The 23,785-nt window shown below is 45.5% G+C and overlaps 1 protein-coding gene across 2 annotated transcripts in view; it reads left to right on the top strand.

The window, feature by feature from the left end:
- The window catches only part of CCDC63 (coiled-coil domain containing 63), a 65,199-nt gene that overhangs the window by 4,552 nt on the left and 36,862 nt on the right, over positions 1 to 23,785 (top strand). For both annotated transcript variants that reach the window (XM_043440720.1, XM_043440729.1), the window contains exons 2-5: positions 9,454 to 9,668; positions 14,126 to 14,222; positions 14,621 to 14,787; positions 18,208 to 18,397. In XM_043440720.1, the coding sequence (XP_043296655.1) occupies positions 14,214 to 14,222; positions 14,621 to 14,787; positions 18,208 to 18,397 (366 nt within the window). In that variant the 5' untranslated portion in view covers positions 9,454 to 9,668; positions 14,126 to 14,213. The remainder of the gene's footprint in view (positions 1 to 9,453; positions 9,669 to 14,125; positions 14,223 to 14,620; positions 14,788 to 18,207; positions 18,398 to 23,785) is intronic.

The raw sequence follows: 23,785 nt of genomic DNA, 5'->3' as shown, positions 1-23,785 counted from the left end.
TGTTAGCCATCTTTATGTCTTTGGAGAAATGTCTGTTTAGGTTTTTTCCCCCCACTTTTTGATTGGGTTGTTTGTTTTTCTGGTATTGAGTTGTATGAGCTGCTTGTATATTTTGGAAATTAATCCTTTGTCAGTTGTTTCATTTGCTATTATTTTCTCCCATTCTGAGGGTTTTCTTTTCACCTTTCTTATGGTTTCCTTTGCTGTGCAAAAGCTTTTAAGTTTAATTAGGTCCCACTTGTTTACTTTTGTTTTTATTTTCTTAACTCTAGGAGGTGGGTCATAGAGGATCTTGCTTTGATTTATGTCATTGAGTGTTCTGCCTATGTTTTCCTCTTAAGAGTTTTATAGTTTCTGGTCTTACATTTAGGTCTTTAGTCCATTTTGAATTTATCTTTGTGTATGGTGTTAGGAAGTGTTCTAATTTCATTCTTTTACATGTAGCTTTCCAGTTTTCCCAGCACCATTTATTGAAAAGGCTGTCTTTGCCCCATTTTATATTCTTGCCTTCTTTGTCAAAAATAAGGTACCCATAGGTGCATGGGTTTATTTCTGGGCTTCCTGTCTTGTTCCATTGGTCTATATTTCTGTTTTTGTGCCAGTACCATACTGTCTTGCTGACTGTAGCTTTGTAGTATAACCTGAAGTCAGGAAACTTGATTCCTTCAGCTCCATTCTTTTTTCTCAAGACTGCTTTGGCTATTTGGGGTCTTTTGTGTTTCCATATGAATTGTGAAATTTTTTGTTCTAGTTCAGTGAAAAATGCCGTTGGTAATTTGATAGGGGTTGCATTAAATCTGTAGATTGCATTTGGTAGTAGCTCAGCTTTCTTTTTTTTTTTTTTTTACTTTTTTACTCAGCTTTCTTTATAGTCCAACTCTCACATCCATACATGAATACCAGAAAAAAAATCATAGCTTTGACTAGACAAACCTTTGTTGGTAAAATGATGTCTCTGCTTTTTAATATGCTGTCTAGATTGGTCATAGCTTTTCTTCCACGGAGCAAGCATCTTTTGATTTCATGGCTGCAGTCACCATCTGCAGTGATTTTGGAGCCCAAGAAAATAAAGTCTGTCACTGTTTCCATTGTTTCCCCATCTATTTGCCATGAAGTGATGGGACTGGATGCCATGATCTTCATTTTTTGAATGTTGAGTTTTAAGCCAACTTTTTCACTATCCTCTTTCACTTTCATCAAGAGGCTCTTTAGTTCTTCACTTTCTACCATAAGGATGGTGTCATCTGCGTATCTGAGGTTATTGATATTCCTCCCGGCAATCTTGATTCCAGCTTGTGCTTCATCCAGTCTGGCATTTCACATGATGTACTCTGCATATAAGTTAAATAAGCAGGATGACAATATACAGCCTGGAGGCTTCTAGAACCTCTTAGAAAGGGAAGACATTTGATATGAGGCAGGTGAGGAGGTAAAGAAGTGAGAAGGGAAGCTCCCACATTGCACTTGGAGGGAATTTAGGATTCAGGCTTGGGGGCTAGGCTACAGGATAATCAGGAGGGACTAGGCTCTGCTGAGTAACAAAGAGCCCCATGAACTCAGTGGCTTAAAACAAGTGTTTATTTCTCACTCTCACTCCACATGTTAGTTATTAAGCTGCTGTCTCTCAGCTCTAAATTTCCCCTCCCATGCTTTGCTTTGTGATGCTGGGGCTGAGACCAGCCACCTTCCTTCCTTGTCAGCTGCTCCTGGTAGGTTCTCCCAATAGGGGGCAGGCTGGAGGAAAGAGAAGTGACTTGCTCCTTCCTTCTATTGTCTGTTCAGGTCAAGGTCACCCAAGCAACACTTCTGCATCCTGGCAGTGGCTAGTGGTTCCAGTCTCTGGTTTTATACACATACCTCTAGAACCGGCCTCCTTATGTCTCCACAAGTGTCAGGCACTCCCCACTCGGCGGTCTGAGTTACAGCCTCGAGGGGGCCTCTCCTCCAAGGCTCTGGGTTCTGACACTCCAATCTCTACCCTTTGTCTGCCAGCCCCGGGGAGAGTGTCTGCTTCCTGCACTCAGCATCTCTGTGTTGTCTAGTTGCGCTCCTTTGCTTTTTTTTTTTTTGTCCTTCAACATCCATTCTAATTCTGTTAAAATGGCTGCTATGGTTTCTGTTTTTCTGTCAGCCACCCTGATCACACACTCCATGCCTACTCTGAGACCCAGAGTAAGGGAGCAGCCCACCTGGAAGTTGTGGTGGAGCCCACCAGGTGTTGTGGCAGAGGCGAGAGAGCCTGGTAGACCACATACCAGCTCTTAAAGCTTCGGCCCAGACGTAATGCGTCACTTCTGTCCAGATTTCATAGGCCAAAGTAAGTCGCATGACCACATCTGAGTTCAACACGGGATGGGCAGTGAATATTTATGGCCAGTTGTACAATCTAATGGTGTGTCCTTGGAAAGACCCAGAAACTATACTCAGCTCTCCTTCCCCACTCTCAGGACCTCAACCCTTATCAGGTCCTTAACTAGATTTTCTTGAATAATAATATCTAGCAAGTTATTGTGCATTTACTATGTGCTAACCTAAGGCATGCTTTTCAGAGAGTCCATGGGTAGGTATAGTTATTACTCCTGTTTCTCAGAAGAGAAACTGAGGCTCAGAGAGGGGATGGGACTTGCCTCACGTTATAGAGCTGTAAGAGGCAAAGTTGAGATTTGCACTTGATCCTGTCAGATTGAAGCCCAAATTTATCACCCATGTACCCTGTGGGGTGGCCTTTCTTGCTCCTGTTCCAGAAACTCAAGGTGGGGCAGATAAAGAAAAGCAGGTATTTAAACTGGCTCAGCCGCTTTTACTGGGAGACCTTGCCTCCCACTCAAGGTTGCAGGCTCTCTGGAGGGCAGCCCAGTTCTGGAGCTCAGCAGTCTGGGAAAAAAACCCCCAGATTCTGCCCCAGGAGCCCACTTTTCTGGCCAGTCCTACTGCTGACTTTGGCATTTGGTTTTCACCTTCTAGTTGCCTCACCCTGCACCCCAGCCAGCCTCAGGCTGGCTCAGGATCTGCCCAGAGAGCATTCTCAGGAGGAGAGACAATGCACAGGGTCTGGGAACCTGTGACCCTGAGCTCACCCAGGGCTGTGTCACCCTTGACATTAAGGGGGCACTGGGCTGTGCTTGGAGCAAACCACTTGAGTCTTGTCCCAGCAGACATCAATTTCCCTAATTAGAATATAAGCCCTATTTAGAGTGCTGAACTATGTCTTTTGTATTTTCTGTACAATATTATTGCAGTCAGCTGGCAGATCAACCAGGCTGGCAGATCCAAGAAAGCTTCACTCACATGTCTAGGGCCTTGATGCTCTTCTGTGTGACCTCTTCATGTGGCTAGCTTGGGCTTCCTCACAGCATGGTGATCTCTGAGTGACCAAGTGTCTTTCACACCTTCCAGGGTAAAAGTGGAGGCTGCCAGGCCTTCTTAAGGCCTATCCCTAGAACTGGAACAGTATCACTCTGTGGCATTCTATGGATCAAATCAAGTCACAAACTCAACTCCCATTCAAGGGGAGCTGTTATCCCATTAAAAGTAAGAAAAGGAAGGAAGGAGGACTTCCCTGGTGGTCCACTGGTTAGGAATCCACCTGCCAATGCAAGGGACAAGAGTTCGATCCCTGGTCCGGGATGATTCCACATGCATGCCTTGGGGCAACTAAGTTGTGTAGCCCAACTACTGAGCACCATAAATAGAGAGTAGCTTCTACTCACTGCAACTAGTGAAAGCCAACGAAGACCCAGCACAGCCAGAGGTAAATAAATAAAAATTTGTTTAAAAAAAGTAGAAATGGAAGGAAGGAGAAAGAGTAGATAAAGGGGAAGGAAACGTCAGTGTCTCCCACAGTGAAGCTTCAGTTTCCCCATGAAGACGAGACCAGACAGAGATGATCTTTCCTTAGAGCAGTTGAGTGACATGGTGGGTGTGTATGCTGCTGGGGCACCAGCGTAACATAATGGCATCCCGTGTTCTCTTTCCTTCTCTGTCTCTCTCCTAGCTCAGCATGCCTCCTACCTGTTCAGTGCCTCGCCCACAGGGGTGGGACCATGGCAGAGAGAGGATGAGAGCACATATGGGAAGCAGGGAGAGCCCAGTTATTCACTTTTTCAAAACGATAGAAAGGTTTGGCACAGCTCCTAGTGCCAAATTGAAATTAATGCTGGCTTCACTCCTGGGCTGGTTCCCATCCTCTCTGGAGGGCAAAGTTTCTGCAGCATTGAATCCAGGAAGGTCACTTCCTTGTCACAGGGGATGGGGCGGGGGGCTGCAACAGAGTCCTGCAAGAAAACTGAAACCAGTTCAGATGCTCAAGGGACTTTAAAGAAGGGACTACTGTCAGAGTGTTCAGGGTTAGGGGACCAGAGAAGGGAGGTAGAAGCTCTGAGAGATTAGCATCAGAGGGAAACCATTACTACAGAAAGGCAGGAAGAATCCAGACAAGGAACTGGTGTGGTCACCACCTCCCCTCACAAAAAAATCCTCCTGTTGTTCTTCTTTGTAGAGAGCTGTTTTATTGAAGTGTTTATGTATGTATGTGTATGTGTGTGTGCTCAGTCGTGTCTGACTCTTTGCAACCCTTTGGATTGTAGCCCGCCAAGCTCCTCTGTCTGTGGGATTTTTCAGGCCAGAATACTGGAGTGGGTTGCCATTTCCTCCTCCAGGGGATCTTCCCAACCAGTGATGATTGAACCCAAATCTCCTGTGTGTCCTGCACTGCAGGCAGATTCTTTACCCGCTGAGCCATCAGGGAAGCCCACTGAAGTGCAATATACATATATATTGGGGCTTCCGTGATAGCTCAGTGGGTAAAGAATCCGCCTACAATGCAGGAGACCCTGGTTCAATTCCTGGGTCAGGAAGATCTGCTGGAGAAGGGATAGGCTACCCACTCCAGTATTCTTGGGTTTCCCTTGTGGCTTAGCTGGTAAAGAATCTGCCTGCAAGGCAGGAGACCCCGGTTCGATCTCTGGGTTGGGAAGATCCCCTGGAGAAGTGAAAGGCTACCCTCTCCAGTATTCTGGCCTGGAGAATTCTGTGGGCTGTATAGTCCATAGGGTTGCAAAGAGTCAGACAGACTGAGCAACTTTCACTTTCATACATATATAAAAGGGACATGTCAGAAGTGCACAGCTTGATGAATTTTCACAAGGGAGCTTATCCATGTAACCAGATCAAGAAACAGAATTTTCCCAGCACTCCAGAAGCCTCTTGAGTCCCCTTCCAGTTATCACTGCTCCAACTCTCCTTCACCAAAGAGCCTGGATTCTGACCCCAAAAGCACAGGTTCATTCTCCTGTAGAGATAATGTTACAATGGGCATCTTTGTGTCTATGGATTTTTCTTTAAATTTTTTTTCTTTTTTTTTGCTGTTGGCTTGTTTTCTTAGGATGAATCTTCAGGTTTAGGTTTCCTGGGTTGAAGAGTATAAACATGTTTATCAGTCTTGCTGTATGAGACTGCATTACTTTCTGTAGCGTGTACAGATTTCTTATCTCAGAAGTCTGCCACTGAGATAATAATTGGCAACTCTGGCTTCAGTGAAAGGGAGGCCAGGAGTGGGGCAGTTCTGGATCCCATTAGAGAATAATCTGAAGATTTTAAATACCAATAATGCCCACTCCCTTGGTAGATGATGTTTCTGACTGCAAATGACAGAAGCTGGTGTGTGCAGACATGGAGATTATTACAGGCATTTGGGCAGTCCGTGGAGTCTTGGGTGGGTTTACAGGTCTGCGGCCGGAATACAATTCAGATCCCTCTGCCCCTGGGCCCGGCACTTCAGCTCACACCTCTGTGCAGTGGAGTTTCAGCTAGCATTTGGATCTGTCCCAAACCTCCCAGTGGACTCTCCCTCACATCTCATTGGCTGCCCCCAAGCTTTCAGTGGGCTCACCTTCTGTAGATTCAGTGTTCTATACTCAGTTCTAGAATACAAATCAGGATTTTGTCAGCAAGGAAGACGTGAGGGAAGGGCTTTGTGTGTAGTCAACCTCTGAGCAGTGTGTGTGTGTGTGTGTGTGTGTGTGTGTGCGTGCTTGCGCACACACGCACACACTAAGTCACTTCAGTTGTGTCCGACTCTTTGCAAGAAGTGCATACACTTGGGGAAAACTGGCTGCCCCAGCCCTGACTTCACACAGTCTCCTGGCTCTCGCACCCTCTATTCATCAGTCTTTTGTTTCCCAGGGACTTTTTTGGGTCTAAATTCTGTCTAACTTGGGCGAGGGGTTCTTATCCAGTCCGTGATAGCAGAAGGCAGGGTTGGGTGACACCACATGCCACCAGCACGGCCATTAGGCTGCTCAGCAGTGCTGGGCTGGAGGGGGTAACCTTTGCTGAGTTACCCAAAGACAAATGAAAGCAGTACCAAGGGCACCAGTAAAGTAGGGACACCCAAAAGTGCTTTTCCCCAAAACGGTGCATCATTTTATTTGAAAAAGCATCATAGCAGAAGTCAGAATCCTATCAGACTACTTGACCCTTATCTTATGAATCAGTACTGTTTTTATTTTCAGTGCTGTAAGTGGGATGAAATATTTTACAGTCTTTTCAGGCTTTAAAATTCTCAACTTGGCCCTGGCAGTCTGAAGAAATTAAGGCTCAGAGAGGTCAACTGACTTTCCTAAGAGCATACCACACTTCAGTGGCAGAGCTAGGACTAGAATCTGGATATCGTAACACCTGGTCCAGAGTTCTCTCCATTTTATGACTGTGCCCTCACCTGTTTTGAGAATTATTTTCACAGTCCCTGGGGAAGGGCAGTTTTGTCACCTGATAGTGGCCCCCTGGCCATAACAGTGGACACCAAATCCAGACTGGATTTGGATTTGGGTTCTTTTTTCTGGGAAGTTGAAATTCAGAAGACCTTGATTTCTTTTAATGTGGACTTTAAAATGGGAATTCATAAGAAGCAAGCTGAGGGGAGGAGAAATTTGTCTTTAAAAATAAGAGACCAAGTTGAGAGATCAGGTGATTCAAAAGAGAGAGAGAGCTGGAGAGAGGAGCTATTTTGATTTCTGACAGCTTTCTAGTTCTTGGTTCTTGTTCCTCATGGGGATCTGCCTCCGGTTTACATGCTATAACCATGATATTCATATAGTTTAGTATACTTTTGGCTAGAAGAAATAGAAATCTGGATTGGCTTAAACAAAAAAATGTGTTAACTTCTTTAACAAGAAGTGTGGCACTTCCATGGTGGTCCAGTGGTTAAGTCTCTGAGCTCCCAGGACAGGGGGCACAGGTTTGATCCTTGGTTAGGGAACTAAGATCCCACATGCCTTTTGGGATGGCCAAAAAGAAAAAAAAAAAACACCAAAAACAAGACGTGTGGAACCAAGGTAGATTTCAGGTATGGTATGTTTGGAGTTCCAGCTACACTGTTCTGCCGTTCTCTTTAGGCTCCCCCCTGTATAACGTGTTGGCTTTGATCTCACATTTCCTTCCCTTATGGTTACAGGAGGGCTGCCAGCAACAGCAGGGCAACGTGCTTCCTTGTTCCCATCTGTGGAGCTAGAAAAAAAGCCCTGGCCTGTAAATTCTTCCTTTCTGTCTGACTAGGCCACTGTCAGTTATGTGCCAATTCCTGGGCCAGTTGCAATCTCCAGGAGAATGCTATGCACAAACTGGCTTAAAATTAGCTTCCAGGTCCAATCATTGGCAAGGAGGATGGGATAGCTGTGACGGGCTAAGAGTAATTGAGAGTGATTCTGGAGATGTGTGCGAAAATCAATTTCTCCTGGTCACATAGGCTGAATGGGAGAGGGATGGTTACCTGAACAAATTGGGATCTGTTGGGAAGGAGGAAGGGGAGCAGATGCTGGAGAGAAAAAAATATCATTTTGAGTTATTTCAGGTGGGTTTCTGATTCCTTGTCAAAGAGTCATTTGGACAATCAGCTTCCTGGTCTGTGGCCAAATGCCTTTGCCTAGCCCCTCTGTAGCCTGATTCTAATTTCCTCCTCCATTCTGTAGATGCTGCTATCGCCAACACTTCTCACCGCTGGCTCATCATTTTGGCAAGTTGGCATCTCACTCTGCTCCAAGCCCCGCTGACGGAGCTGAAGATCCCTTTAGCAGAATTGATTCTGGCATGTTCTAATTTAAAAAGCCTTGCACTTCTCTGCATGGAGGCTGCTGAAATCTGTGCCCATAAAGGCAGAGAGAGTAAATTCTTCTGAGGGAAGCCTATTTTTAACAAGTCCTGAACCTAATTGAACTTAATCATTTTTCAGTCGTTGACACTTGAAATTATGAGTCATTGGGCTATATATGGAGCTGAGGGCTAGAGCAGCCCTTTAAATATCAGAGAGATGGTAGATACCAGCTACCAGAACTTCTCAGGCTTGGAGCTGTGGATTCACTCAGAATTGTGATGAAGCATGAGTCTCTAGAGGCAGCTCTGGGTTCAAATCCTGGATCCTCCACTAACTGTAAAAGTCATTATGTTTCTCTGAGCCTCAGCTTCCTTATCTGTAAAATGAGACTGGTAACACTTGTCCCAAAACACTTTGTGTGAGTCATCGAGGCCTGACATGAAGCTGCTTATGATCTTTATTTATTCTACTTCTTATTAATATTCATGTTTTCTTGCAGAAATGTCAGTGTGTTTGATTTTGACATGTTGCCCAAATCTCATTTGTAATATACACTGTCCCACTAACTTCCCTCACGGTTACATGGTTGCCAGCAACATCAGGGGCAACATGCTTCCTTGTGCACCAAAGCACCTTTCTGAAACCCCAAACACAGTAACTTCTAAAACACATCTTGTCCCACGAGTTTAGGGATAAGAGAATGGAGAGCTTAGTGAGACTGAGCTACCATTCATTCAAGTGGCTGGAGGTAAGGTGGAAATCACAGGCATCAAAATTACCCTAGAAAACCAGTAATCTGTTCCCTTCAGCAGTGTGGCTGCTTCTTGAGTTTAGCCTCAGAGGAAGTGGTTGGCTTGTATTTCAGGGCCATTTGTATGAAGAAATGTTTATCTTTTAACAATCAAACGCAGTTAGGCCAGTGAAAAATGCTGACCACCTATGGTGCTGGTCATAGGTAAACAGGATCAGACTAGGGTGCCCTATGTTAAGCTCACAGAGGATGAGGGTGGGTGCTCCTGAAGAAAATTGATGGACAAATTCCCCTGCACTTGTGGGTATTTGTTTCCAAAGCAAGAAGATCTGGGTTCCTTTGCGTTTGTGTATGTAAATTATGCACCCAGTAGGATTGCTGTAAGGACCTCGAATGTGAGGCGGGAGGAGATTCGTGTGAATAAGAGAGGACATTGGAGCCTGAATGGCGATGTGAGTGGCCAAGTCACGGAAGGATAACTGTCATTGAGTCAAGCAGTGCTGTGAGGGTTCAATTAGTGTGTCAGGGGTGTCTCCGAGGAGAGTGTCGCTACCCCTCTTGCCCTCCGAAAAAAACCCCTTCCTCTGATGGGCTGTTCTGCTTCTCACTTCAGGGCTCTGCACCCTCCCAGCACCTTCCAGGGGAGAACGTCCGTCTGTGCGAGTCACAAAGGCGCCGTTCCAGGGGCCCGAGAACGCCCGGACCTGGGGCTTGGGGTCGGCGCGGGCCAGCACAGCGGTGCAGCTAGCTGTTCTCCCAGCGCCGTCCGACACGCAGCTGCGGCCGACGTCGGACACGCGGTGGGAGCGGTCCTGCAGACCGCCGCTGGTGAGTTTCTCTGCGCTTGCAGCCGCGCCTGCTGCGTCACAGCGCCCCCTGCTGGGGAAATCAAATACCTGGTGGCTGCCCCTGGCCCCCGACGTCAGAGGTTTAGCTGCCCCTCAACTTGCAAAATATCCTGACCCCCCTCAATTAAACATAAATAAATTACAGTGTGTCAAATAACTCCAAGGAAGCCCAACAAACTTTCACTCCCCCCCGAAACTATCCCAATTTTTAAAAATTTGTGTTCTACGCCCCGCTTAGCGCTGCAAGCATGTTTTAACATTCCACCAGGTTATGCAGCCTTGACTTAATTTTGGTAGGATCCTTCTCTTTCAGACTTGGCCTTTATAATCCACATAGTAAACTGTCCCAGGGGCCCTGCAGAGCCCTTCCGGGGGTCAGGATTTTCTTTTAAGGGCAGATTGTTAAAATTCAGCAGCAGAGGAGGAGCCTGCCCCCTCTACCTCAACTAATTAAATATTAGACAATAAAGTCTCCACCCACTAGGAGACTTCATTCATTCCAATAGTATTTGCTAAGAGCTAATCATGTGCCCAGGATTACGATACTGTAGTAGGTAGCGGGAGGTCCAGGGAGCTGGAGGCACTTTCATGATGCTCCCTGACCCGGACCTCTGGATTTCTTAACACTTTCCATTGCATGGGCAGCTTTGAGATTCCTCCCAAGAATTGCATACTCAAATTCTTGCTGGCTCCCAAAACAGGAAATGTGGGAATGGAGGGGAGGAGGAGTTAGGCAATGGGGAGGAATAGAGCCTGTAGTCAGGAGAGAGACAGCATGACCCACATTCACATTTTAAAACACTGCCTGCTAACCAGAACTGAAGGCAGGTTGAATTTGCCCCGTGGGCCTTGAGTTTGAGAACCCTGACCAAGAAGGTGGTGTGCCAGGGGCCAGGACACCCTGCAGGGCTCTCTGAAGTCCAAGCTGTGTGAATGAGGGTGGATCTCTTCCCAGGGAACAGAGTGGGCCCAGCCCAGAGGGCTCAGAAGGGTCTGTGTTGGTGTCTAGAAGCTGGAGAAAAGCCAGTGTCCCAGGAGGAGCCTGGTTCTTTCTCTGTGTGTATGTATGTGTATCAAGCAACAAGGTAAAAGTTGATGGAGTCTCCAGTTCTTGGGGGAAAACATACAACACAACCAATTAGCTCAAGGGCAAGATAAACTGATACTTAAAAATCGTGATTCACAGACAAGTTACATTCATCAGGCACCTATTATGTGCTAGGCTTCTGCGCAAAGAGCTTTATATACATTATTTTGTACTGAGGATGTGGGTGAGTATCTCCATTCGACAGATGAGGAGACTGAAGATCAGAGAGAGAAATCACATTGTCAGTGAATGTCATATATCCTTTAGTCATACTTTTAGAAAGGTGCATTACAGATCCACTTAGGATCAAAAGAGTCTTTAGATATAGAAAAGCTCCTGGACCATATGAAATTGGAGCTGCACAAAATTCTATAATTTAAAGAGGTCCTAAAGTGAGTATCCTTTGCCCAAATTTTTTCAGTCTAATAAATCCTGCTATAGCCTGTAGGCCTACGTTGAGGGCTCTTCCAGAAATAAACAAGCTATAGAACTTTAGTCTTTACTCTACTTCCCTGTCTGTGGAAATTTTCCAGAAATAGATATTTTCCTTCAGATGTGATTTACCAAAATTCAGTTGGTCTCCAAACCCTCTAGAAACCCCCTAGAACATATTAGGGAAATGTCAAAGGTCCTATCGCCTCAGTGACTGTCCTGTCACCCAGCAACTTGAGAATAATTTTCAAGGTAGTGGGTCATGTAAGGCAGGAATGCTGTAGGCTGCAACGAAGAAAATACTTGATAAGGGTACCTTGACCAGTAGTGACACTTAACTATTTCACTTAACAAGAAGCCAAGAGGTAGGCTGTTCTAAGAATGGGGCAGTGGCAAACAGTGTCAGTGAGGACCTAAATTTCCCCCCATATTTCTTCTTCACTCTCTTTAGTGTGACAGTGATATTTCTCCTCATGATCATAGGATGGTTGCTCCAGCATCAACTATCATTCTTTCACAATAATCTCCAAAAGCAAAAGAAAGGGGACTAGGGACAAGCTCTTTTTGTCATAAAGGAATAGGAATAGACTTCTCCTGAAGTTCCATTGGCCAGATCTGGGTCACATGCTCATCTTTTGACCAATCATTGACAAAGGGAAATAGGGTTACTAGGATTAGTGGGAACCAATCATGATTCATCCTCTAGAACTGGGCACATTGAGGAGGGACAAAATCAGAGTCCTGTTAAGAACTTATGGTGTTCTAAGAGTCATGCTAGTTATAACATGTTATAGCTAGCTTCTATAACCAAGATATTCCCACATTTCATTGGCTTAATATAATAGAAATTACTTTCTTTTTTTGGTTAACAGTCCAATGAGGATGCTCATGGTTGGCAGGTGACTTCTTCCACAAGTTGGTTTAGGGAACCTGTCTTGTGGCTCTGCCCATCTGTGGTTGCACTTCCCAGAGATGTCAGAGCAGGGAAGAGAAGATGGAAATGTCACATCCACTTCTTAAAGTCATGGTCTGGAAGGGACACATCTCTCTGCTCACATCCCATGGGTGAGAATTCATAGGCATGCATAGATTCAGGAGGAGTTGGGAAGTATAAGCCCTGGTCAGGCAGCTACTGTGGCAACAACTCTTCATGAAGGAGAAGTGGTTGTTGGGAGACAATCACCTCATCTCTTAAAGGGTGATCTTCTTACATCCCTGCTTTTAAGGAACATCCTGGCTTTTCCAAACCTCTTGGCTATTCCCAGTGGGTGCTGCGATCTATACTACAGCACACACTTGTCTCTGAACACTCCTTTTATTCACTTGCCACTCAGCCTTTGCCCAGACAGTTCTCTTTACCCCCAATTTCTTCCCCACTTTTCTTCTCTGCATGGTGAACTCCTATTAATCCTTCAAAACCCAAATTGAAAATCATCTTCTTTGTGCACCTTTTCCCACTATTTTACCTAGGGCAGGGTTCATAGCACCTTGAAGGTTGACTTACACCTGAATTCCTTACAATGTTTACCACACAGTAGCCTCTTAGTTTGTGTGCTAAAGAGATTTAGGTACTGCAGGCAGGAGAACTCATTTGATTGCAAGCAACAGAAAACTCATCTTGGATTACTTTAAGTGAATATGCTGATTCATGTAATTGGACATGACCCAGAGTATCTTCAGGCTTGGCTATATCCAGGGCCTCAGATGATTCCCCCAAGGTTAAATTTCTCTTGAGTTTGTCTTCTGTTCTCCAAGATAGCGTTATTCTTAGGCTCCCTGAAGAGGCAAGATGGTTGCCAGCCACTCCCAACCCCATTCACAGGTTAAAGTGCAGCAGGAAACAGAATTTCTCTCTTCCTGACACCATTTACTCTGCTGGGGGTCACGGACCTATCACAGAATTGATCACTTGGGCCAGGGCCCTGAGATTATGCAGATTGGCCAGGGTTCTGGCACTATGATTGGCCCATCCAGAGTCACAGGTTCCAATCCAGAAATGACCAGGAGTGAGAGAGAGGGTAGCTTCTTACTGGAAATTCCAGGTATTGCTACAGGAGACAGAGGAATGCTGGATGCTCCATAAGCCCACATAAATTTTTTTTAATGCTAAACTGTCATCATATGAAAAGACCCATATAACAGCATATCATAACAGCTCCCATTTACTGAGTTCTTACTTTGTGCTTGTTTTAGTGCCTTACCTGCTGAACAACCTGAAATGGCTTCTAGAATTTCTCCTATTTTCCAGATGAGGAAATCAAGGCCCAGAAAACTGAAATGACTTGTCCAAAGTTAACAAGTGGCCAAGGAGGAATTTTTGCTGAGATTTGATGGTTGATACAGCAATGCTTTAAACCGCTGCACTGTAGAACCCTTCAGTGGGTGGCAGAGCTCAGAGTTTCTAGTTTAGGAATTTAGTTCCTGAAGTCTGGAAGTTGGGGTGCAGTGGATCTTACAGCCCCATGGAGTTCATAGAGTTAGCATTGTTCGCACCTCTGAATACCTAATGCATCTCAGTACAACTGGCTTCTGCTTTTAAAAGCGAGGGGAGGTTGTCCTCACAGCTGAAGCTGGGTGAATTTCAATGTAACCCCATCAGAGGACACACTGCCTTGATGCCATTTTGCCCCTCTTCTTTGGGAACACAGGGAGCAAGAGGGTAACCAACATGCCAGAACCATCTGCCTGGCTCCTAATAATAAATTGGGAGAGGAACAGGTTTCAGGAAAACATTGCTTTAAAAAAAAAAAAAAAGCCTCTTTTCACACCCGGGCAACCATCTGTCATGTCCTCCTCTGGTGCCAAACTGTGGGAGGAGGGAGGTCTGCGGGGGGTGGAGAAGGGAGAGGGTGCTGCTGGGTCCGGCACCACCAGCAGGGGTGGCTCACTAGTTTTCTTTGTTTTGCCACTGTGGACAGGGCATTGCAGAGAGAGAGAAGAGCACTTGCTGGCTTTGACCTCCCTGGGTACGGTGTCTGAGCAGAGGAAAAGCACAATTCCTTCAAGATGCCAATGGTGGGTAATAATAGCTCCTATGTATAGAGGGTTTACTGTGGGGTTAGGCATTGTGCTGTCCACTAAATACATATTAGCTCATGGAATCTTGACAGCAAATCTGTGTGTACCCATTTTATAGATGAAAGACTGGAGACTCAGAGATGTTAAGTGACTCACCCAAGGTCACACAGCAAGGCCACCTCTTCAGTATGTAATAATGAAGTCCAGTCTCCTCTCCACCCCAGCAACCCAGGGCAGGTTTTCCATGTAACACGCAAGCAGTTGACATCACCCAAGGGTGGTCTTTCGACTCTAGCTCTGCCCCAAGCACCCTTCTTGCCTTCCATCCTTGAGTTGAAATGTGGGCTTTTCTAGTCACCTAATCTGTTGCTTAATAACCACCCTGTCTCACCCAGAAGAAGTACAGGAGAAAAGACCCTGAAAGTTCCCAGGAACCTTCAGAGAAGACCAAAGAGCAGCTGGCTGAGGGGGAGCTTCGGAAGCTGAGGCAGCAATTCCGGAAGATGGTGGACAGTCGGAAGTCCTTTAACTTCCGCTCCCAGCGGAAGATCACAAACCAGCAGTAAGTGATGGTCAGAGAAAATTTGGGGTTTGGTTTCATGGGGCTTGCCTTCTGATGTGGCCTCTGGGGCATGAACCAATTTGGGATAGCTTCAGTGGGGAAAGGAGATAAATTCTCAGAGTTCAGGGTGTCTCAGGGACCCTGAGGGGAGCAGAGCACCCATGTTTCAGGAAAGGACCCAAACTAGAAGCCATTTCTGGTTCCTGTTTCTTTCAACACATGAGTTTTGTTCTTCCTTTTCTTGAGTCTCAGCTGTGGCTGGTGGGAGATGGCTTCCTCTAATTCTTGAGCTACCAAGGGCCACACAGAGAGACTGTCCTTAATCAATTCCAGAATTCTGAGAATCCATCCCAGAATTCTCAGGAGAGGGAGAATCTGATTGTCTCAGCTTGGGTCTGGTGTCTGCTTCTGGCCCAATCAGCTGTGGCCTAGGGGTTGAACTATAGGACAAAAAATAGCTATGGGTATCCCCAGCGGTTCTAGCAATGAAGGTGGGGAGTTCCCAGAGAAGGGGAAATCACCCGGCAGTGGATACCCCAAAGGACGTTTCCTGCTTGTGTGACCTTTTGGGATCTTCAAGACTGAATATTTGAACTTGAGTTGCCCTAGAAATTATATATAGTTTTCCTTGGGCAACAGAAAGGTGTTCTCGGGGGTTGAAGAAACAAACGTTAAATAGGCATTCTTAGATTCCGTCCAAGGAAAGGTGATTCCTTTACATCTAAAATGTTTATACAGGCAGTAACTGCCTGTCATTAGAAAGAAAATTTGACTGTTAGATGATGTGTGAAGTTCAGAGGCTAGAGGAGTTCTTTAGATTTTCCATGGATTGGCTTACTCAGAGCCACTGCTAGTCAATATGGAATCACTATGTGAATTAGAAAAAGGCACCCTTTTCTCAAGATTCTTTACTGCCATCTGTTGGAAACATCATTGTTATGTAGAGATTTTGTTAAAACATGGCCAAAGACACTCCTTGGAAGGAAAGTTATGACCAACCTAGACAGCATATTGAAAAACAGAGACATTACTTTGTCAACAAAGGTCCGTCTAGTCAAGGCTATGGTTTTTCCAGTGGTCATGTATGGATGTGAGAGTTGGACTATAAAGAAAGCTGAGTGCCGAAGAATTGATGCTTTTGAACTGTGGTGTTGGAGAAGACTCTTGAGAGTCCCTTGGACTGCAAGGAGATCCAATCAGTCCATCCTAAAGGAAATCAGTCCTGAATATTCATTGGAAAGACTGATGCTGAAGCTGAAACTCCAATACTTTGGCCACCTGATGCGAAGAGCTGACTCATTTGAAAAGACCCTGATGCTGGGAAAGATTGAGGGCAGGAGGAGAAGGGGATGACAGAGGATAAGATGGTTGGACAGCATCACCAATTCAATGGACGTTTGGGTGGACTTCGGGAGTTGGTGATGGACAGGGAGGCCTGGCGTGCTGTGGTTCATAGGGTCGCAAAGAGTCTAACATCACTGAGCGACTGGACTGAACTGAACTGAACTGAACTGTCTCTCAGAAAAGTATAATAAATCAGCAAATTGGTGATATGTTTTCAAGTAGATGGTGCTCCCTTGGGCTGTGCAGTCCACAACCTGCACTTCTGTGCCTGGAGATCTTGATTCACAGCCTATCCTTGGTGTGGGCATCAGGAAATGCCTACTTCTTGGTGTGTCTTCAGTTTTTCTTGAATCTTTCTTACTCTTCTGCATCCTACTGTGCCCTACCCTGGTCCATTTGATCTGGTTTCACTGTGATGGAACTGAAGCGGGGAAGGGGAGTGGAAGAGTAGACATAAACACCCCAAAATAGAAGGAAAACTGGGCTGAGGTAAGTGAGGTAGTTAGGGTACAATATTTAAGGAAGTGCTTTTTCCCAGTGCTGACCTCGCACCTATACCACCCTGAGAGTGAAGATTTCCTTAATTTTTGAAGCACCTCACTCCCCTCACTGCAGTCCCAGCCCTGCCTAAAGATGGACAAACCTTCCTTTTGCTTTTCTCTGACCTCACTACACCTGGAAAGCTTGTCTTTGATGGATTATCCTGCTCTCTCCCTTTTTCCTCTGTACCTTTACAAAGACCCCTCCCATGAGGGGCTTAAGAGGGGCAGAGAAGTCCCAAGGGCCAGGTTTAGAAGACAAGATGCTCTGGAACTAGATGTGCTCTCAGTGGCCCCTAGCCGCATGTGGCCATTTACATTGGTAATTAGTTACAAAAAATAAAATTAGAAATTCAGTTCTTCAGTTTCACCAGCCACATTTCAGGTGCTCTGTAGCCACATGTGCCTGGTGGATGCTATCAGACAGAGCAACTAGAGAACATTTTCATCACTGCAGAGTAATCTACTGGACAGTGCTGCTTTAGAGCAGTAGTGGCTAATGAGCCAAGTCTTACTGGCGGCCTGTTTTTATGACGTTTTACTGGCACATAGCCACACCTATTCATTTTTGTGTTTCATATGGTTGCTCTGTTGAATAGATGCAACAGAGGTCCTCTGGCCCACAAAACCTAAAATATTTACTCTTTACTGTTTATAGAAAAGTCTTTGCAGACCCCTGCCCTTGAATGTTCTTTACTGTTCTAGAGTGGTGCTTCCAAAACTTTAAAGTGCGTAGAGGTCACTTGAGCATCTTGTTGCAAAGCAGATTCTGATTCAGCAGGTCCTGGGTTGGGACCTGAAATGCTGCATTTCTCCAAGCTTCCAAAGGGCGTTGAGGCCGCAAGCCTGCAAATTGCACTGAGCAGTGGGAATAGGCTGCAAGGACTTTGCAAGAAGTTTGGCCTCTGTGCCAATTTCACATTGTTCAATTGCTGTACAGTCGCCCGAGCCTTCTTTTCTTTTCAAAATCTCCATTTGCCCACGTCCTCGACCTCCTCTCTTCTCCAGAGTAGACAAGGGAGAGAAAGACAACTCATGTCAGCCAATTTCATAAATCATTAGCCCCCGAATAGAGGAGTTGGTGGGGGTTACAGGTTCCTCTGCAACTCTGTGGTGATGCACAGTTGAAAGATCATGTCTGATGGGTTTGCCTGTCATTACCAGAGATAATTGGCTGGAAAGCTGGAAAAGAAGGTCTGCGAAATCAGACAGATGCCAGTGAGCTGCTGGCAAAAGAAAACTTGGGGGCTCCCATCATGTCTAGGTAATGGGTTTTGACAGGCACAGCTGCAAATTGTTCTGAGGAGAAAAAAAAAATATCACTCAGAGAAGGGTGCAGAGCAGTGGAAGTTGCAGTGAACTGGGTCAGAGGTGATGTAAGTTCAGGACCTGGACTAGAGACCTTGAGTGAGTCCCTTCCAACTCGCTGGGTTGGGAAGTACCTCTCTGAGTTTCCTTTCAGGGTCAAGGGGCCTGGAGTGTCCGATCCAGGCAAAGCCAGGGGTTCAGGGTTAATCATGTGCTGCTTTCCCAACAGCAAGGAAATCAAGACCCTTCAGGAGGAGCAAGATGAGATCACCCTGCTTTTGAATCTCATCAAGTCCTCCAGGAACCTGGATCTCAATGAGAAAAACTACGTGGAACTGCGTTTCCTGCTGCAAACTAAGGAGGACTATGAGGCCCTGATTAAATCAATGAAACTGCTGTTGGCTGAACTGGATGAGAAGGTGTGGTCTTTCTCTTAAAGGGTTAACCAGAACATTGAGCAAGGGGAAGGAGTGGGGGAGGTGTACTCCCCACCATACCCTGCACTGCTGGCTTTTCTAAACCTGTCTCTACCACCATTGTAACCCCTAATCTCTCAGTTCTATTGATCCATTTCCCCACTGTGGTCTCCAGTGCCTCCCTATTATACTTAGAATAAATGCCCAAGTCCTTACTGTATCAGTCAGGAGAGGTTAGGTATGCTGCAGTAACAAACTCTCCCTCTCCCCAACTCAGTGGTTTAAAACAACAGAGGTTTCTTTTTCATACATGATTTATGGTCTATTGTAGATTGGCTAGGGGCTCTTAAATCCTCTCATCCTGGGGCCAGGCTGATGGGATAGCCCCCATCTTGGACACTGCCAGGGGTTGTGGTAGAAAAAAATGAGATCCTGAGGGTCTCACCCTGGCAATTAAGTGTTCCAGTGCGTCACATCTGCTCATGACCCATTGACTCAAGACAGTCTACAGAACCCATAAATACCCCCAGTGCCCATACCCATCCAAAAATAGTCAACTCTATCCATTCATAAAAGGGCCTAGGAAGTGCAGTCCTCATGGATCCAGAAAACAAAAAGCTAGAGACATTTGCTGGATAGCATTCATCCCTTACTGTGGTTCGAAAGTCACTATGTGATCTAGCCCCTGCCTACCCCTCTAGGCTCATCCCGTATTATTCCTGCCTTAAGTCTTCTCACTCCAGCTGCAAAAGACTTTCTCTTTTTCCCCCCAAATAATGCTGTCTTTTCTCACCTCAGGGCCTTTGCGTATGCTGCCCCCAAATGCCTCACCCTAGTTGCTTATCTTTTTCTCAGTCTGCTGTTGCTGCTGCTGCTGCTAAGTCGCTTCAGTCGTGTCTGACTCTGTGCGACTCCATAGACGGCAGCCCACCAGGCTCCGCCGTCTCTGGGATTCTCCAGGCAAGAACACTGGAGTGGGTTGCCATTTCCTTCTCCAGTGTATGAAAGTGAAAAGTGAAAATGAAGTCGCTCAGTCGTGTCCGACTCTTAGTGACCCCATGGACTGCAGCCCATCAGGCTCCTCTGTCCATGGGATTTTCTAGGCAAGAGTACTGGAGTGGGTTGCCATTGCCCTCTCCATTTCTCAGCCTAAAGGTGACTTTCTCAGGTCTCAGGGAGGCCTTCTCTATGGCCTCTGTCCAGTTTAAAGTATATCCCCCTGGTATTAGGTTTCTGGCCAGGAACAAATAGCACACTCAGTGGGGGTACTCAGAGAAGTAGGGCACTCTGGATCCTGGAGTAAATGCCCCCCGCCCCTTGCCCTCTGTGCTCCATCCACACTGGCTGCCTTTATGGATCCACACTGCTGTCTCTCATCTCTGCCTTTGCACATGCTCTTCCCTCTGCCTGGAGTGCTGGGCCCCATCCTCTCTGCTTGGGGGAATCTTATTCATCCTTTGGGTCTCAGCTCAAAGACTGTTTATGCAGGATAACTGTCCCTTCATTTTTCTCTGCTATGTGCCCCTACTGTGTGTGTCCAAATTATCTTCTATCTCCCCTCTGCTAGAACTCAACATGCTTCCTGGGTTGTTCCCAGTCCTAGACTGTAGGTTCCCTGAGGGCAGGGGCCACTCTGTCTGGTGCCCCTGTTGTCTGGCATCAAGCAGTGGCTTGATAAACATTGATGAATGAGTGAATGAATGAATATATGAATGTATGAGAAGAAGGCAATAAATGTGAACAAAGAGGGAACTTCCCTGGTGGTCCAATGATTAAAACTTCGCTTTTCAATGCAGATGGTGCAGGTTTGATCCCTGGTTGGGGAGCTAAAATCCCACATGCCTTGCTGTCAAAAAACCAAAACATTAAAAAAAACCATAATATTGTAACAAATTCAATAAAGACTTTAAAAATGGTGCACATCAAAGGAAAAAAAAAAAAAAGCTTTAAAAAGTGAACAAAGAAAAATTGAAAAAAGAAACAGGGATGTGGATTCTCAGAAACATTAGAAAAGGCGATTTAGTTTGCTAATCCTCCAAAGAGTATGGCACTCACTGCCCAGAACAAAAACCTTCTTGGTCTAATTCCATCCTAGCTCCCAGGATCCCCTCCTGCTGTGTCCACCGCACAGTGCCCAGAACTTTGTCCTTTCAAGGGGTCACTGGAGGCAAGGATACCACTGGGCCCTGCTTGGCCTCACAGAATAATTAATAAGCTGATGCCTTCCTGCTGGGCATCTCGTGTAGGCAGTGCATTTCCCCTTCAGCTACAGGCTTGGGTAATGTCTCCCATTGGGCTGAAGCCTAATTACTTTGAGCATCATGAAAGCAGTGTCTGACATAAAGGTGCCAAAGGGAATACAGCTCTGAATTTAGTCACAAGAGCTGATGCCATAACTTCCTTTGGCAAGGAGCTGGAGCCTGAGGACTCTAGGGGTCAGCTCAGGCAGGGACAGGCAGCCCTTCAGAGCAGCAGAGGCCACACCTGATATATGGGGGAGGACGCTACCCTCCCATAAATCAAAACAAGTCATTTGTTTTATTTCAGAAGAGAGCTGGAGTGGGTTTGTGTTGAGGATGTTGCCTTGTGCATAGAACAGGAAAGGAGAGCCAAGTGGAAAAGGAATCTGGCTTGACTTGAACCTGACTTTGTCAGCACTAATGAAGCAATTTGATTTTGCTCTGAGGGAATTTGTGGGGGAGAGAGACAGTGTGTTCCAGCTAAAGTCCAAAACCTGGCTGATGTCAATCATAAGCAGCATTTCTATACCTTGCCAGTTTTGTGTGAGATCCACTGGTTCCCTTGATGTCCGATCTGCTGAGCCACCATCTTGCTTGAGAAATGTGTTGGGCTGCAAGTAATGCAATTCCTGACTGAACACAGTTGGGAAAATAGAGGTTTGTTTTTCTCACATAATAAGATGTCTGACTGGAAATAGGCCATCCTAGGGATGGTTTAGCAGCTCTACAATGATGGATTTTTTATTTTTCTCTGAGACTCTCTTGGCCTCATGGCTGCCAAATGGCCATCTTGTATAATGATATAATATACATTAGCTGGTATAATATTTCATCTAATTGCATTCAAAAATATAAAGAATGGATGGGAGTTTTTCCTCCATGATATTCTCTTCTTATGAAAGGGAGAATAACTCACAAAATCCCTTCAGCAGATTTTCTCTGATTGGTCAGGGTTGGGGTATAGGTCCATTCCTTTGCCAGTCACTGGTAAAGGGAAATTATGGAATTTCCAGAATTGGTTTGGGGTATACCAGGGGCAGCAGATTATGGTGCAAGCACCAAGTCTTGTCTATTTGTTTATGGTCCTCCAGTGAAGAATGGTTTTTACATCTTAAATGTTTGCTTTTTAAATGGTTATGTGAGTATCTACATACTCTAAAAGAGTTATGTGAGTCTCTTGGTCCTCAAAGCCTAAAATATTTACTGTTTTGGCCTTTTAGGAAAATATTCCCAGCCTCTGGTTTAGATGGATGATGATTTATCCCTTGGGCCTGGGGGCAGAGCCCACCTTCCCTGAGTAAAGTACTGGCAACAGGAAAATGTTTTTATCTCATTTAATAGGAAGTAGCAGGCTTCCCTTGTGGCTCAGTTGTAAAGAATCTGCTTGTTAATGAAGGAAACATGGGTTTGATCTCTGGATTGGGAAGATCCCCTGGAGAAGGAAATGGCAACATACTCCACCATTCTTGCCCGGGAAATCCCATGGACAGAGGAGCCTGGCGGGCTACAGTCCATGGGGTTGCAAAGAGTTGGACACGACTTAGTGACTAAAACCAACAGGAAGTATAAAAATAATACAAGCTTCAGGATGGTTGATTCAGCAGCTCAGTTAGGTTATCAAAGTATTTGTCCTTTGTGGGCAGGACTGCAGCAGCTATTCCAGGCACCACATCCATGTGGAACAACATCTTCAGGAGAAGACAGACCATCTCTTCCTATGACTCTCTTTTAGGAATAAGGAAACGTTTTCCAGACGTTTCCCCACCAGATGCCCCTCCAGCTCAGAGACTCCAACTGGTTTGTTGTTGTTGTTTAGTCACTCAGTTGTGTCCAGCTCTTTGCAACCCCATGGACTGCAAGCACGCCAGGCTTCCCTGTCCTTCACCATCTCCCAGAGCTTGCTCAAACTCATGTCCACTGAGTTGATGATGCCATCCAACCTTCTCATCCTCTGTCATCCCCTTCTCCTGCCCTCAATATTTCCTAGCATCAAGGTCTTCTCCATTGTCGGCTCTTTGCATCAGGTGGCCAAAGTATTGGAGCTTCAGCTTCAGCATCTGTCCTTCTAATGAATATTCAGGGTTGATTTCCTTTAGGATGACTAGTTTGATCTCCTTGCTGTACAAGGGACTCTTAAGAGTCTTCTCCAGCACCACAGTTTGAAAGCATCAGTTCTTTAGTGCTCAGCCTTCCTTATGGTCCAGCTCTCACATCCATACATGACTACTGGAAAAACCATAGCTTTGACTAGACAGACCTTTGTTGGCAAAGTGATGTCTCTGCTTTTGAATATAATATCTAGATTTTTCATAGCTTTTCTTCGAAGGAGCAAGCGTCTTAGATATAGGTCCTACCCTTCATCCATATTTCTTCCTCTGTTTCCCTCCATGAACATAACTGTGAAGGCTGGTGCTATGGCAGCCATGTTTTGAGGGAGAAGTCAGGTGAATTATACAGATCTTGTCCTCACATCCTTCAGTTACTGAACGTAAGCCATCAATGTATTATGAGAGAAAGATAAACCATAATTTGTTTAAACCACTATTTAGCCAGGCTTTCTGTAATTTGTTGTTGCTTGTTTTCCTAATTGATACAAGCTGCTACCCCTTAAGAGAGGCTGCTGAGATCTGTGCCCATAAAAGCAGAGGAAGTTCTGAGGAAAGCATATTTTTAACAAGTCCTGAGCCTAAATGAACTTAATCATTTTCTAGTCATTGACACTTGAAATTATGAATCACTCAACTGCCAGCACCTGTTTTTAACAGCAAATATTTTATAATACTTCCTTTACAATCCTGAATTAAAATTCATAGACGGTATAATCCTTTACCCTTCTTCTTTTAAATCAATATGATGCTATAATATAAAGGAAACATAAAGGAAAGCTATTTATACTAAAATTATGTGTATTTCGATATGTTCATGTTTTGGCCTGACTTATCTAGAACAGGGCTGGCGAACTGCTCCACAGAGGGCCTGATAGTAAATATTTCGGCTTTACAGGCCGTGTGGTCTGTGTTGCAGCTCTTCCATTCTGCCTTCATAGCCTGAAAGCAGTCATAGACAATGCAAAGAATGGGCATGGCTGTGTGCCAGTAAGACTTTATGGGAACAGGCAGTAGGCCAGATTCCACACTGCAGACTGATTTGG

The sequence above is a fragment of the Cervus canadensis genome, chromosome 1 (assembly GCF_019320065.1).
Source record: "Cervus canadensis isolate Bull #8, Minnesota chromosome 1, ASM1932006v1, whole genome shotgun sequence".
Classification (NCBI taxonomy): Eukaryota; Metazoa; Chordata; class Mammalia; order Artiodactyla; family Cervidae; genus Cervus; species Cervus canadensis.
This window is presented reverse-complemented; position numbering and strand designations above follow the sequence as displayed.